Raw genomic sequence first — 16,544 nt, 5'->3', positions numbered from 1 at the left:
GCCTTTCCGGTGGCTGGAGGTGCCCTGGTGAAGTCTCCTGGTCCTGGGATGTTCCAGTCAGAGGCAGGCAGGGCCTGGCTGGGGTCTTGTCCTCTATGCAAATTCCAGGCTTGGTGGTCAAGAGTTCAAGACCAAGGGGTGCCCTTCTCTCCTCCTCTAAAGCAGTGCTTAAAAATTACTGTTCAGCGTTTGAACATGAAGCCCTCTGCTCTTATGGTAGCACTGTACTCTTCACTTAGGTCTGCACGGATTTGTGCTCTGCTTTGTTTTGCTTTTAGGGGGATTTTTTCCCTCCTAGAGAAAGGTTAAGACTGTGTATCTTCATTGGGACTCAAGTTCTGGCTAGTTTTGGGATTTGGGCCAATTGCTTCATTCCTCTAAACCTAGATTTGGGATGCAGGACAAATTTCTTTTTTCCAAGCTTGCGTTCCTCGTCTGTGAGGCAGGGACCATTTGTTCTGGCCTCAGAGGTGCCCATAGGGTTTCACTGGGCCAGGAGCCTGCCAGAGCAATCCCTGCATTGTAGGGGAGCTGTGCCTTTTGACCCTCTTTCTGTGGTGATTCTTTTCCTTTCACCCAAATCTGGCACAGGGCTGGGCATGTGTAGGGATTCTTGTTAAATTTTACTGAACCAAATTTTCTAGGCCAAGGATCCCCACTGGTAAGTAAGGAAAATGGAAAACAGAAAACAACAAAGGAAAATGTTTTCATCAGGGTGATTTAGCCCGGGCCATCAGGTGCCGGGCCCGTGGGCTGGGAGGGGCTGCAGCCATGGGGTTTGGGGACTTCCCGGGTGTGAACGGGGTGGCCTTGTGAGTGCAGAAAGCCGCCTGGAGGACTAGCTTTGATCTGCCCTCCCCAGGCCTCCCTCAGCCCCAGCCTCGCTCCCTTCAGGAGTGGTGGTCGCTGTGGCTTTTCTTGACTTGCAGGAAGCTATTTCTGTTGTTCGTAACTCTTGGTATTCTATTTGAAAATGCTGTAACAAAGCAGAAACCTGCCACCTTTTCAGGGACTCACCAGTAACTGTTTAGTGTTTGTGTTTGTTTTTTCTCATTCTAAAATTCCCTGTAGAATTTTAATGATCTTTTGAGAGATGGTCTCAAAGACACCCCCAGCACTGTAGATGGTTTAGATACATTTGTTTTTGCTGATGTTTCCACTCTTACCCCTCTCTGTTCTGAAACTCATTCTTTCTTTGTTTTTTTTTTTCTTTTTTTTTTTTTCCGACTCAGAAGTTGGACGGACTAGTGAAGCTCCGGACTGTTCGGGAAGCCCCATCCGAATGTGTCTGCCCCCCAGGTAAGTGAAGGTTGAGCTCCCTTCTGCCTCCTGCCTGCCGCCGCCATTTGCTTGGGATTGCTGGGAACAGCATGGTCTAGAAGGTGGACTGGGGTGTCAGGCCGTCGTCTTCGTGCACTGTTCTGGGGCCTTTTCTTCCCACGTTGACCCTGGTAGGCTCTCTGGTCAGTTTCCAGCAAAGTAAACTGACTCGGTTTGCTGGGTGGTATTGGTGGAGGAGCTAAGACATCGTCAGAGATGACTTAGCTGCCTAAAGACTTAGATGGTAAGGGAGTAGCAGCTGGCGCATTTCAAAGATGGAGAAAGGGGTGTGAACTGATGGGAGGTGACAGCCTGGAACACCAGTCGCCCCCACTGCACCAACATTGCGACCAGAGCTCTATGTCAGATGTGCAGAAGGTGGATAAATAATCTAGTGGACGTAGGCTTCTTGTTTTCATTTCTTGCGATGGAGGCAGAGGAAGGAAACAGGAAACGAGGTCTGAATTATTCAGATTATCATGGACTTTCTCTGGTTTTGCTGGTGTAGATCCGCATGGCTGTGAATGAAACCAGGAATTGTTGACTCCTAATCTACATGGCTTAAATCTAGGCTCATAACAGGTCTCCTGGCTGTCCTCAGGGGAGCTTTGTGTGGTCTCTAACGCTGGTGTTTTCAGAGTTAGAATGAGCCTCCTTTAGAATGATGTCTAATACCAGTGAATGAGTGGAAAATCGTGATGTATCTCAGACTTCTCGACATGCAGGGAAAGGTGACTTTTGTTATTGGTCCAGAGAACACAGGAACTGTGCAGTGTCCCTTGTCCTCACTGTCATTCCTTCCATTAGCCAAGTGGTCCAGAAACCGAACTCACTAACATCCCAGGGTTGGGAGATGCCCCGAGATTTCTGCAAAGGTGAGTCTCATGGTGTGAAACTTCTGTCTGTGAGGGCTGGGTGGGAGATGATTTTTGTGGTTGAGCTTGAGCTAGCCTTATAGGACTTCTGAGGTTTTAATAAGAGAAAGAGGATTTGACAAGGGAATGACTCTATTCACAGATCAAGAAGTCATAAATTGTGGCTGGGTGCAGTGGCTCATGCCTGCAATCCCAGCACTTTGGGAGGCCGAGGCGGGCGGATCACCTGAGGTCAGGAGTTCGAGAGCAGTCTGGCCAACGTGGTGAAACCCCGTCTCTACTAAAAATATAAAAAATTAGCCAGGCGTGGTGGCACGTGCCTGTAGTCCCAGCTACTCAGGAGGCTGAGGTAGGAGAATTGCTTCAACCCGGGAGGCGAAGGTTGCAGTGAGCTAAGATTGCGCCATTGCACTCCAGCCTGGGTGACAGAGTGAGACTCCATAAAAAAAAAGAAAAAAAAGAAAAAAGAGTCAGAAATTGCAATTAAATGGGAGGAAAAATTCACATCCACAAATGGATTTTTAGATGATCTGCAAAATGTGTAAAATGCCAACAATCCTTCTTTTTGGTCCCCCTCTTTCTGAGTGTTATTTGGATGCATACCTATGTGTGTGTTTTTTGAACTGGGAGTCACACCCCATTTGTGAGATACCACATCAGTTTAGTTGGGTGCCGCCAGCAACCACTAGCATGAAACTCTGAACTCGCATAGAAGTCTGGAATGAAAAACGCCCAAGTGAGATTTTGGTTTTGGCTATTAGTATTTGTGGATTGGACGTGGGTGGCGTGAGACCGGTTTCTTGCTGTGGGTTACCGACAGAAGGCTTGAAAGTCCCCAGGACAGATGATGGATGGAGAGTGGGAGAAGGGGGATGCCGACTGGCATGGAGCTCCCGGATCAGTCCGAACTGGGGCCACATCTTGGGTCTGCCCCTTACTAGCACGGAGGGTCTTTATCAGTAAATGATAACACCTTGAAGCAGGCTCTGGGGGGCTTTCTGAGGTTATGGAGAAGGTATAAGTTAAAGCCAGTGACTACAGATGGACCTGTGTCCTGCCTTCCATCAGAAGTAGGGAGCAGGGAACAGGGGACCTGAACTCCTCTAGAAAGAGGCTCCCAAGAAGGTCTGGGGAAGACCATGGGAGACTGAAGGGATGGTCAGAGCCTCCAGTCCCACTGAGAGGAAGGCATGGTGGACTTCCCTGCTCCCTGGGAAGCCCCTGCTGGCCATCAGCACCGTGCTCATGCTGTCCCAGGAACTCCAGGCTCTGATGGAGGCCGTCCTGGCAGGTGTGGTCAGTGTGGACCTGGGGTGCAGCACGACAACCCTAGCCAGACCCCTCAGCACACCCATGTCCATGCCTGCACTTTCTCTCCCATCACCTCGCGAGCCCTTTAGACTGGAGCCTTCATGAATGCTATTCCCCAGCAGGCTAGCACATGAGCCCCTTGTCTTATAAAGAACAGAGGCCCTTGCCTCCAACACCAGAAGTCCTCACTCATTCCTCTTCTGCCCGGCTCCAAGGCTGCAAGGCTCCAGCGTGTCCTGCGGGCGTTTGGGGTGTGGAGACACAGACCGTGTTCTGCAGCGGGGCTCCCCGTCTGATTAGAGCTGGCCGCAGCTCCCCATGCAGCAGCCCGGGAGTCAGCGGAATCTTTTGTTGGATCCTGGCCTGCAGCAGGCAGATAAGCAAGGCCAGAGGAGGGGTGGCTTTTCTGGATGTGCCCCCCATTGTGAGGCTGAGCGTGGTGGCAGGGGCTTCTCTCTTGCCCCAGCCAGTGGATATCGCTGGCAGGAGGACTGGCAGGGGGGCCTGAGCTGGCTCTGGTGAGCCTTACTCTCCTCAATAAAATAGTGTAGTGGGGTGAATCCTGTTGCCCTCAAAAAATATGTCCAAGTCCTAACCCCCAGTAGCTGTGAATATGACCTTGGAAAATAGGGTCTTTGCAGGGGTAATCAGGGATCTCAGAATAGGTCATTCAGCATTTAGGGTGTGTCTACATACAATGCCAATTGTCCTTAGAAGAGGCAAGGAGAGATTGGAGACAGAGAAGCACAAACCAGGGGGCTAGATGACTGCAGAGTGGGGATTGGTGAGTGGGGACTGGCATGCTGCATGTGCCAACCGAGAAACACCACAATGCCGGCAGCCTCCAGAGCTACGGAGGGGTGTGGGAGGGACTCTCCCTGAGGAGCCCACCCGCAGGCACCTTGGACTTCTTGCCCCCAGAACTGGGAGAGCTTGTGGTAATTTGTTGCCGCGGCAGCCCTATGTCTTATTTTATTTTACTTTTTATTTTGTTTTATTTATTTTTGAGATGGAGTTTCACTCTTGTTGCCCAGGCTGGCGGGCAATGACGCAATCTCAGCTCACTGCAGCCTCTGCCTCCCATGTTCAAGCGATTCTCCTGCCTCAGCCTCCCAAGTAGCTGAGATTACAGGCTCCCATCACCGTGCCCAGCTAATTTTTTAGTAGAGACGGGGTTTCGTCATGTGGGCCAGGCTGGTCTTGAACTCCTGACCTCAGTTGATCCACCTGCCTCAGCCTCCCAAAGTGCTGGACTACAGGCATGAGCCACCACACTCAGCTTTTAAATTTTCTTTTATATTATTTGACAGAGTTTCGCTCTTGTCACCCAGGCTGGAGTGCAGTTGTGCGATCTCGGCTCACTGCAACCTCCACCTCCCAGGTTCAAGCAATTCTTCTGCCTCAGCCTCCCAACTAGCTGGGACTACAGACGCCCGCCACCACGCCCAGCTAATTTTTGTATTTTTAGTAGAGATGGGGTTTCACCATGTTGGTCAGGCTGGTCTCAAACTCCTGACCTCAGGCGATCCACCCACCTCAACCTCCCAAAGTGCTGGGATTATAGGCGTGAGCCATCACGCCTGGCCCATTTCAGCTAATTTTAAAGTAGTAACTCCTCCTCCTCCTCCTCCTCCTCCAACAGGTGTCCCGCATTGTTTTTCATGGGCTCTTTTTCATGGGCTTGCCGTGTCTCTTTGAGGTGGTCTGTGCCCGTCTGTGTATCAGAGACAGCTGCTGCCTTGTTTTGGTCCAGGAAAGAATCTGGCCGTGCCGTTGGGATGCCCTGTAATGCACTTGGCCAGCCCCGCCAAGGACATTTGGGTCATTTCCGACGCTGTGTTGTTCAGACAGGGCTGCATGCGTCCTGCAGTGGAGGGAAGAAGGCCTGCTGTGTAGCCTGTTGTCTGACTTCCTTGTGCTTTGTTCTGCCAGGCACGCTGCAGGCCTGAGGGTGTTGACTGAAGGACTGGAGCCCTCGGTCTATGGGGAGAAGCTGGGCTTAGGGCAGCAAACACAGGCTGCTGCAGGGAGGGCTGTGGCCAGGTGGGTCCTGAAGCCTACCCCTGGGGGCTGCCCTGTGGCCCGGCCTCCACCCGTGCTGTGAACAGTAGTGACTCGGGGGCATCCCAGAGAACAGGTGAGGGCCAGCATCTTGGATCCTGGGAACCTGGGCTTGAATCTTGACTCTGCCTTGTAAATAACTGCCTTGTGGTCCCACCCTGCGTGTCCTGAAGCCATGGGTCACTCTGGCCCTTGCATTCGCTCACTCTTTGGGTTACAAGCATCAGAACATTAATTAGTATTTGATCATCCTGCACTAATAAAGCAAAAAAGGAAATTTTTAGTGCACAAAACTAGAAATGGAAAGGTCCAAGATACAGCTGGCTTCAGGCCCATCTGGGCTCAGGGCTCGCTCTCCTCTGTCAGCTCTTCTCAGCTTGTCTTCAGACAGTCTCTTCTGGAGTGACCTGTGCTTGGGAAGGTGGCCGCCAGTGTAGCTCTAGGTGTGTATAACATGTGCTCAGCAACCCCAGCAGATACAGCACTGTTCTTTCCCAAAAGTCTCAGAACTGGGGCATGGGGAGTGTTACGGGTTGAACTGTGTCCTCCCATGTTCACATCTGGAAGTCCTAACCCTCAGGGCCTCAGAATGGGACTGTATTTGGAGAGAACAGTGTTACCTTGGAGATTAGGTCACATGAGGCCTTAGGGTGGGCCCTCATGACTGTTGTCCCTGTAATAAAAGGAGATTTGGACATGTAGACCCGTGCAGAGGGCAGGCCATGCGAAGACACGTGGAGAAGACCCCTTTTCTGAGCCCTGAGCTCAGAAGGAAATCAGCCTGCCAGCACCTTAACACATTTCTGCTGTTGAAGCCGCACAGCCTGTGTACCTTTTTATGGCCACACCCAGACAACTAATGCAGGGAGTTATTGGTTAAGGGGCGTAGAGTTTCTGTTGGGAAAGATGAAAAGTCCAGGAAGTGGAGAGAGGGGATGGTTGTTGTGCATCACAGTGAACGTGTTAATCTCGGAACTTCGTGCTTTAAAATGCTCAGGTTTATGTTATGCGTATTTTACCATGATTTTTTTTTAATGCCCCAGAATGAACCCTAATTTGCTTGGCTTGGGGCAGGTGCCTCTCCTTGAAAAATTGCGCTGACCTGGAGCGTGGGGCACGTTATTGGACCAGGTCGTTGGTGGGTCATGTGACCATTCTTGGACCCAGGGGTTGACAATACCAGAAGCGTGTGGTGTTGGGGAGGGTGGTTCCTTCCTGAAAAATTAGGATCTTTTCCCGGAAGAGAGAACAAATATAGCTGGGCGCAAATAGTAGGTGACCACTGGCCTTCCAGTGATGGCTGGCCAGTCACCGCCAGGTGGTCCACAAAGGTGTAACCAAAGGGTTGACTCCACTTAAAGCACACCAAGAGGGCCAGGCGCAGTGGCTCACACCTGTAATCCCAGCACTTAGGGAGGCCAAAGCCAGTGGATCACCTTAGGTCAGGAGTTCAAGACCAGCCTGGCCAACATGGCGAAACCTCATCTCTACTAAAAACGCAAAAATTAACTGGGCATAGTGGCACATGCCTGTAATCCCAGTTACTCGGGAGGCTGAGGCAGGAGGATTGCTTGAACCCAGGTGGCAAAGGTTGCAGTGAGCCAACATTGAGCCATTGCACCCCAGCCTGGGCGACAGAGCAAGACTCCATCTCAAAAAAAAGAAAAAGAGAAAACACACCAAGAGGCAGCGTGGCCTAAGGGAAAGCATGTTGACTTCCCATCTAGGCTGCGTGGCCCAATTCTCTGTCGCTCACCGGCTCCATGACCTCACACGTGGACTTATCCTCCATGCGCCTCGGTTTTCCACCTGTCAAGTGAAGTGGGGATTCTGAGAGTAGCTGTGTCAGGGGATTGTTTTCAGGATCAAATGGGTTCACACATGCAGACAGCTTAGAACGAGGCCTGGCCCTGCGTCCTCAGAGCGAGTCTGTTGTTAGGTCCGTCGTCATCAGTTGGGAGCTGCCGGAGAGGAAAGGAGAAGAGACACAGAGTGGGAGGCCACTGGGAATCTTCAGGAGAGGAAGAGCAAGGACTTGGCAGACTTTACTGGCACGTTCTCCTGGGACGTGGGTGTGAAGATGCTGGTGATGCAGGAGTGAAACAGAAAGGGAAAGTGTGAGGCCGTGAACCCTCATCAGCCACCCACGTGCCCAGAAGGCCTCAAGCACGGCTGGGCTTCTGCCCCTCACGCTGTTTCCACTTGTTACTAACCAGGCTCAAACTGCCCGGACATTGTCAGGAACATTCTAGAATGTTGTCATCCTTGTCGTTTTCTTTTTGTGTCTTTTTGGATCCTTGCAGAGTATTCCGGAGACATGGTTTCCAAGGATGGGCACTGTGCTTGCAGCATGGGGTGATTTTCCAGAAATTAATAATAATCCAGAGTGTAATACGAGTCAGAAATCCTCTGCTCCATAAAAACATTTGGCAGTTTGCGTACAGGAGTGAAACTCCACTTAGGACCATATAAAGCACAATGTGGAAGTTACACAGAATCTGATACATTTCATTGATAGTTTATGGAAAACGTCACAGAGCGGAACGGAAGTTGTAAAAGTTGCTGGTATTCAGCCTGTGTACTGCCTTACTGCCTTTGCTGACTGGAAAAGAGCATAGCGAAGGGTACATGCTCTCTTAGGACTCTTTTTTTTTTTTTTTTTTTAAGATGGGATCTTACTCTGTCGGCCAGGCAGAAGTGCAGTGGTGCGGTCATGGTTCATTGCAGCCTTGACCTCCTGGCTCAAGTGATCCTCCTACCTCGGCTGGGATAATAGCTGGGAACACAGGCGTGTGCCACCATGATTAATTAAAACAATTTTTCCTGGCCGGTGCAATTGCTCATGCCTGTAATCCCAGCACTGTGGGAGGCCAAGGGTGGGGGATCACAAAGTCAGGAGATCGAGACCGTCCTGGCCAACATGGCGAAATCCCATCTCTACTAAAAATACAAAAATTAGCCAGGTGTGGTGGCGGGCGCCCACTACTCAGGAGACTGAGGCAGGAGGATCACTTGAACCCGGGAGGTAGAGGTTGCAGTGAGCCGAGATCACACCACTGCACCCCAGCCTGGTGACAGAATGAGACTCCTTCTGAAAAAAAAGTTAAAAAAAAAATTTTTTTTTGACGAGTTGGGGGCTCACTTTTTTTTGCCCAGGCTGGTCTTGAACTCCTGTTTTCAAAAGATCCCCTCCCAAAGTGCTGGGATTACAGGGGTGAGCCACCTTGCCCAGCCTCTCTCAGGACTTCAAAGCAAGAAATTGTTACCCTCTTTGGGATTATTTCTTATAGAATTTTAAAAAATGATACATATATATTTATAAGAGTTAAATCTCAGTTGACTTGAGTTTATGGCAAAATTGAGTGGCTTATAAGGCAGCTATCTTGGTATGTCAGACTCTACCAAGTAAAAGGAGGTCATTTGTGTTTCTGATTTTTGGGCGGGGGGCACCAGAATACTCTGGAGGCTGGTTGCAATTCCCTCGCTTCACTATGCATAGGTATTTGTGCATGCATTCATTCATTCATTCATTTATTCATTTGTCTCTCCTGCCCTATTTTGTGCTGGTCCTGGGGGAGCTATTGACTAAGATTCCTAGAGGTAATTGCAGACCCAGTTGTTAGAGGAAGGAAGGACAGACACAAGACCCAGAATAGATGCGGAGAATAGGATGAGTCCTACGGAAAAACCAGTCCTACAGAAATTACGAGGGAGAGGTCACTCCAGGTCAGGAGGATCTGGGTTGGAGGAGGCTCCTTCCTGGGGAAGACAATAGTTGGGCAAGGTGTTGAAGACTGGTTGTTAGGTTAGCCGCCTGGGATGGGGGGCGCATTCTGAGAAACTGACATCCTGAGCGGAGGCAGAGCGGATCTCCAAGCACTGGCGGGAACTCTGTTTGTTTGGAAGGTGGCAGTGGGAGGGGAGGGTGAGTCCAGGGTCTGGAGAGAGATTCAGGCTTTATTCCGTGAGTCGCAGTTGATGGTGTCTGAGTGGAATTTACCTTTAAGAAGGGGGCTCTGGAAACAGCGTGAAGGACAGACTGGATCATACTCCGTTCCAACAGAGTCCCCGGAGGGGGTGCTCAGGGCAGGAGACAGCTTGCCTGGTTCACTGCAGCATCCCCTGAGCCTAGCACGGTGCCAGGCACGGGGAGGAGGGTTGATAACACTCTGTTGAATGGCCATGAGAATTTGAATGAGGGCCGTGAGAGTTGATAGCCGGGAACAGCTGTGAGAGGCACCGGGTCATGTGGTGGACAGAACTCACAAACAGGGTGGATGGGCATGGGAGAAGACAAGAGAAGCCTGAAGCTCCGTGCCTTTGGGGAGGGGAAGGTGCGCAGAAACAGGAAATCCTCAAAGAGGGATCCATTTGGAAGAGAAGATGATAAACATGGTTTTGGGCAGTGGACCTTAAGAACCAATTTGTAAGACCCACTGATGAAAGGAAAAAAATAATTAGAAATCTTCTCTTAAAGCACAGTCTAGCCACCTGAATCTATCAGTTATAAAATGTAGCATGTCCTGTAAGTAAAGATGTTGAAGTTTATGTGCTGACCGTTGGAATTTGGAGATGTTCTTGTGACCACTAGATGGAGCTCATTATACTCATTAAATTCTATAGAAATTGAACAGGAATGTAAAAGGAAAATAATTTATGTATATATTTAAATATATATTAATATATTTTATATTATATATATTTTAAAATTACTAGAAAGCACACAAAAGTTCAGACCAAGAGCAGTGACACACAGAGTTCACCACCTGCTCTGGTGTGTCTCTCCAAAAATGGAAGACCCTCGGAATTTTCCAGATGGTTCCGGAACCGAGCGGTTTGCTGTTGGTTTGGGGAGGTGATGAAGATTCTGTGAAAGGTAGACTATCTGTTAAAAAACAGATTTCTAGAGCATTTGCCACTCACCCGGTACTTACAGAGCACCCTCAGGTTTAGCTGTAGCAGAGAATCCCTAAACTCTGGGGAGACAAGACCGGAGCTGTCTTTTTTTTTTTTTTTTTTTGAGACGGAGTCTCGCTCTGTCACCCAGGCTGCAAGCTCCGCCTCCCGGGTTCACGCCATTCTCCTGCCTCAGCCTCCCGAGGAGCTGGGACTACAGGCACCTGCCACCACGCCCGACTAGTTTTTTGTATTTTTTAGTAGAGACGGGGTTTCACCGGGTTAGCCAGGATGGTCTCGATCTCCTGACTTCGTGATCCACCCGTCTCGGCCTCCCAAAGTGCTGGGATTACAGGCTTGAGCCACCGCGCCCGGCCAGACCGGAGCTGTCTTGACGCCAGCTTGGCCAACTCCGTGCCAACTGTTGGTGACAGGTGCAACCTTTTCCTCTGTGGGGTGTCGTTATCACACGCCCCCTGTGCCAGGAGCTCACCCATGTGCTATAGTGGCCTTTCCCGGGGGATAGGTTCAGCGCAGTCACAATATCTGGCTTCTTGCCTCAGTTCTTATGCTGGAGTATATTCCACATGGATTGAAGATCTAAAGGTAAAACATAAAACCATGGCTGGCTCGACAAAACTACAATACATCACTTTTTAAAATTATGCGGTAGGCCGGGCCCGGTGGCTCAAGCCTGTAATCCCAGCATTTTGGGAGGCCGAGGCGGGCGGATCACGAGGTCAGGAGATCGAGACCATCCTGGCTAACACGGTGAAACCCCGTCTCTACTAAAAAGTACAAAAAAACTAGCTGGGCGAGGTGGCGGGCGCCTGTAGTCCCAGCTACTCAGGAGGCTGAGGCAGGAGAATGGCGTAAACCCGGGAGGCGGAGCTTGCAGTGAGCTGAGATCCGGCCACTGCACTCCAGCCTGGGCGACAGAGCGAGACTCTGTCTCAAAAAAAAAAAAAAAAAAAATTATGTGGTAGATGTAGATTTTATAAGCCTGCCACTGAAGTCAGAAACCACAAAGCCGTGCTTCTCAACGGGGACTGTTTTGCCCCCGGGAGGTCACATGGAATATTTGGAGACATTTGTAGTTGGTCATACGTTGTGGGTGCTACTGGCATATGGACTGGGTAGAGGCAGGGATGCTGTTGGGTGTCCTTAAAGCCCAGGACAGCCGTCACCACAAAGAGTTATCCGGCCCCAAATGTTAGTAGTGCCCAGATTGAAAAACCTTGCCATAGAAGAAAACATTTTCTTGAATATTTTAAGCTTAAAAGGTTAAATTTTCTGTATAGACAGAAGAATCTTTAGTTTACATATTTGGGCAAAAACTAAGTGAAGTTACATGAACTCAGATCAGCTCACACAGATAAAACAACTTGCTAGGTTTCTTAATTTCCTGGGAGTAGAACACTTAAGATTCCAGAAATGATATATTTGCACATTATGATAATTTACTAAAAGCAAGAATAGAGTCTCATGGAGGTATCTGATCGTTCTTTTACCCAACCGGATCCTTTCTTTACTTAAAAAATAATTTTAATTTTCGTTACATAATGTTTCAAATATATAAAAAAGTACAGAGAAGAATATAATACTGATGTCCATTTCATCTAGATTTAGTGAATAACATAATTTTCTCATGTTTGTTATTTTGTTATTAAAGAAATGGTTTTTTTTTGTGGTGGTTTTGTTTTTTGAGACAGGGTTTTGCTCTTGTTGCCCAGGCTGGAGCGCAGTGGTGCAATCTCGGCTCACTGCAACCTCTGCCTCCCAGATTCAAGCGATTCTCCTGCTTCAGCTTTTCACGTAACTGGGGATTACAGGAGCACGTCACCATGCCTGGCTGATTTTTTGTATTTAGTAGAGACAGGGTTTCACCATGTTTGTCAGGCTGGTCTCAAACTCCTGACCTCAGGTGACCTGCCTGCCTCAGCCTCCCAAAGTGCTGGGATTAAGGTGTGAACCTCTGTGCCTGGCCAAGAAATGAAATGTTTTAGACAGAGCCAAGGTACCAGTTCCTCTCCCATTCCTCTAGTCTCTGCCAGGCAACAAATGTCTTGAGTTGGTAGCTATACTTTTTCTGCATGTTTTCTGTATATTATATTTTATTAAATATGTGTACCATGGCAATGTATTTTATTGTCCCTAATACTTACCTGTTGTTTGTGTGTCTTTTCGTCTGTTTTATCCCTTCAGTTTTTTTTTTTTCGAGAAGTATTTGTATGGGGCCGGGTGTGGTGGTTCGTGCCTGTAATCCCAGCACTTTGGGAGGCCGAGGTGGGTGGATCACCTGAGGTCAGGAGTTCGAGACCAGCCTGACCAACATGGTGAAACCCTGTCTCTACTAAAAATACAAAAATTAGCTGGGCGTGGTGATGTGCGCCTGTAATCCCAGCTACTCGGGGCTGAGGCAGGAGAATTGCTTGAACCCGGGAGGTGGAGGTTGCAGTGAACTGAGATTGCGCCATTGCACTCCAGCCTGGGCAACAGAGCAAGACTCCATCTCAAAAGAAAAAAAAAGAAGTATTTGTATGGATGCTTGCGGGTCTAGTCATTTACTGTGACTGTCATTTCTGCAATGGAGCACTGCAGTGTGCCGTTGCAGTGTGTAAACATACTACTATTCAGCTCTCCTGCTGGTGGACATTTATTTTTATTTCAGTTTTTGTTGTTTTTGCTATTACAAAGGCTTGATGAACATTTAAAAAAATTCTGTGTAGAAAGCAAATACCACCTTAACAAAGTTTGAAAATAAATGACAAACTGATAAAACAATTTAAACACATACAACAAATACATAGTTAATATGCATGAGATGTAAAGTGCTCTTACACAAGAATAAGGACAAGCCAAAGACTCTAGTGAAGAATGGGCAAAGATGGGAAACGGAGGTTGCGGGGAGCCGAGATTGCGCCGCTGCTCTCCAGCCTGGCGACAGAACAAGACTCCGTCTCAAACAAACAAAAAAACCCCACAAAGAATGGGCAAACAATGTGGATAGGGATTCCCACAGGACGTTGGCAGGACGCGGAGGTGGACTGAGTGAGGGAGCGAGGGAGCAGGAAGATCGGGTGACTCCCAGTTTTTGGAAGATTTTTGAGTTGGGCAACTCACTTGTGCCCGTTGCCATGATGAGAGCAGGACCAGGATGGGGACGATTAAGAGTTTGTTGAGATCTGTTAATTTTGGCACGACTATGGGACATATGAGAGGAGATACACAATCAGCTCTTGGATTAAGTGGCCCCACAAAGGTGGAGGCAGCAGTGCAGGGCCTGGCCAGAGTGGCCATTTGTCACTGTGATTCTGACTACCTGTATCCACACGGTGCCGGGGGTGATGCTGCTGTGCTGACTGCCTTCCTTAGCCGGGAGCCCAGCAGGCCTCTTTCTTCCTTACAGTATTTGCCAGGGTTTCCCAGAGAAACAGAAGCAGTAGGGTGTGTGTGTGTGTGTGTGTGTGTGTGTGTGTGTGTGTGTGCGCGCGCGCGCCCACGTGTGCATGCATAAAGAAATTTATTTGAAGGAATTGGCTCACATGATTATGGAGACTGGAAAGTCCAAAATCTGGCCCAGGAGAGCCAATATTCTTACCCGTGTTCTCTCCCGTGTTCTTGCCACTCACCTTTTTTCTCACTGCTGGTCATAGACTTAACTCAGGCCAGGGCTCGGCTCTGCTGAGTTCCGAGTTTGCCCCACCCAGGGGCTGGTGATTGAAAGTCATTTGCATTTAGCTCGGTGCTGGCGGGAATCAGATACCCTTGGGGTACTTGCCACTCAGTGTCGTGGAAATGTATTCCCTGCAGGGAAATAGTTCAGAAATAACTTTCCTGAAAAGCCTTCTCTACCTTTTGCAGCTGACATTTCCTGTTTGACTTCCCAAATTGCCTGAATTGAGCAGAGTTTGGGAGCTCTGTGGACCCAGACACTCCCAGAGGGATGCCTCCCAAGCTTTAACACTCAGCCTGCCGATAACCTACAGGGCAGCAAAAGGAACCTCAAGTTCAAGGGCTCCCCCAAAAGCCAGGAGTTGCTTTCTCTCCATGGTTGAGCAGAAGGTCTGCATGCGAGCGGCTTCCCTCCGGCTTCTCTGCCCTTGAGTCTCCAGGCTCCCCTGTGTTCCTCCAGGGGCCTCACACAGGCCCCTTGTGCTGCCCCACAGCTCGGGTGCTCCTGGCCTTGCAGAGATGGTGCCCACAGTCCCTGCTGTGAGCCCGCCGAGCCCTCACCCTTGGCACAGGGTCGCCTCAGCCTGCCGTCTGTGCTTGTGGGGCTGATGGAAGCGGTGTCGTGGACAGAAATACTTGCCCTTCCTACACGGTACAAACAGGATTGACTGTGGCAGAAACCCGGACAGTTTTCTGTTTTGCCTTCATCCCTGCATTTGGCTCTCTCATCCCAGTCCCACTCTGCCCTCGTGAACCCTCAGTCCTTTCACCTCATCATCCAGTAAGTGTTAGTGGCGCGTCACCACAGCCAGGCCCTGGAACGGCCCCCAGTGTCAGGACGAGGCAGCTCTGGGGGGCAGGTGGCCAGCTTTGCAGGGTCTGCACCCTCATCCTGGGAGCAGAGAGGAGGGAGGGGATCCAGGGAGGGTCCTGGGAGAAGAGCTGAGATGGCTGGTGAACAAGTTAGCATCCTGTGGTTGCTAGCAACAGAAACCAACTCCTTTGCCTATCTAGACAAAAATGCCAAGCAGTGGAAGAAATGCATGAGGATTGAGGCTTGGGAAGGATGGCGTGCAGGGTGGTTCCGGAATCTAGGCAGGAACAGGATCTAGGAACGGAGGGGCAGTCCCCGCACCTTGGGAACAGAAGGCCTCTTAGACATATTTGCTCCCCCTCTGCTTTTTTCCTGTGTGCGTGGCTTTGCTTGAGGTGGAGGGGAGAGAGTCTTACTGGCCAGATGGAGACCCTGTGGCCACCCCTCAGCCCGAGGCTTCCAGGGCGGGGCTGAGAGGCAGGGTGAGCACCTTCCGGGCAGCCTCCCAGCTCCTTGGAAGCCAGGGTGCCTCATTGGGGAGGGGTGTCAGGGTTTGGATGCAGGTGGGCCCCCCGTCTGGGAACTCGAGCCGGTTACCTAATTCCTAAAACTCTCCAACTCCTTGTGCATAAAATGGGATAATATGATATACCCTACTGGTTTGTTTTGAGGGTAAGCTGAGACAAGTGTATGCGGAAATGCTCGGCATGCAGTAGGCATCAACTATGTCTGTTCATGTATCCCTGAGGGAATCGACCTGTGGACCTCAGGCAGTGGGGTGTGGGGGTGATAGGAGGGAGCTGTGCCTGCAGCTTGGGCCAGGGTGCATGTTCCTTCTGTGGCTGCCCTTTGGAAACGCACATCGTTCCAGCTTAGACCCTCGGTTCACTTGGAGCCAGAATCCTTCAGCAGACCTTCTGCTCAACCGTGGAGAGAAAGCAACTCCTGGCTTTTGGGGGAGCCCTTGAACTTGAGGTTCCTTTTGCTGCCCTGTAGGTTATCGGCAGGCCGAGTGTTAAAGTCCTTTTCTTCTGTGTCCCCTTGTGGTTTCCCAAAGGCTCTTGTTCCTACCTGCCCCTGGCACCCACTGTTCTTTTCATTCTTCCCAGTTCTGCCTTCAGAAACAGGACTGAATGCTAGGAGAGCTGCCTTCCCTGTGAGGTCATGAGTTTCATGACACTAATGGGCTTGAAGTGGCCTGTTGTCCAGTCATGTCTTGAGAAGGAGCCCCGTGTGGAGCCTGAGCCCACTCTTGGGCCAGCACAAGGAGAGACTCAAAGTGCTGGAGCCTGAGGCTGTGAGGGGCATGGGGGCTCAAGAGGAGGGCATAGCCCAGGGAACAAAGGATGCCTCGACCACCCATGGGGGGCACCTGCCTCCCCCTTAAGGAACTAGAACACCTGCCACCCCCTGTATGGCCCTCATGCTGTGGGGAATGTACTACTTCATTTATTTTTATTTATTACTGTTGTTTCTTTAGAGTCAGGATCTTCCTTGGTTGCCCAGGCTGGAGTGCAGTGGTATGATCACAGCTTACTGCAGCCTTGAATTCCCAGGTTCAATGATCCTCCTACCTCAGCCTCTCCCAAATA

At 50.0% G+C, this 16,544-nt stretch overlaps 1 protein-coding gene across 1 annotated transcript in view; it reads left to right on the top strand.

Annotated features, from left to right (window-relative positions):
* COL23A1 (collagen type XXIII alpha 1 chain) overlaps positions 1-16,544 on the top strand; it is a 368,609-nt gene that overhangs the window by 29,568 nt on the left and 322,497 nt on the right. Inside the window, exon 2 of the mRNA XM_045394628.2 lies at positions 1,233-1,299. Within this exon, the coding sequence (XP_045250563.2) occupies positions 1,233-1,299 (67 nt within the window). The remainder of the gene's footprint in view (positions 1-1,232; positions 1,300-16,544) is intronic.

The sequence above is a fragment of the Macaca fascicularis genome, chromosome 6 (genome assembly GCF_037993035.2).
Source record: "Macaca fascicularis isolate 582-1 chromosome 6, T2T-MFA8v1.1".
Taxonomy (NCBI): Eukaryota; Metazoa; Chordata; class Mammalia; order Primates; family Cercopithecidae; genus Macaca; species Macaca fascicularis.
This window is presented reverse-complemented; position numbering and strand designations above follow the sequence as displayed.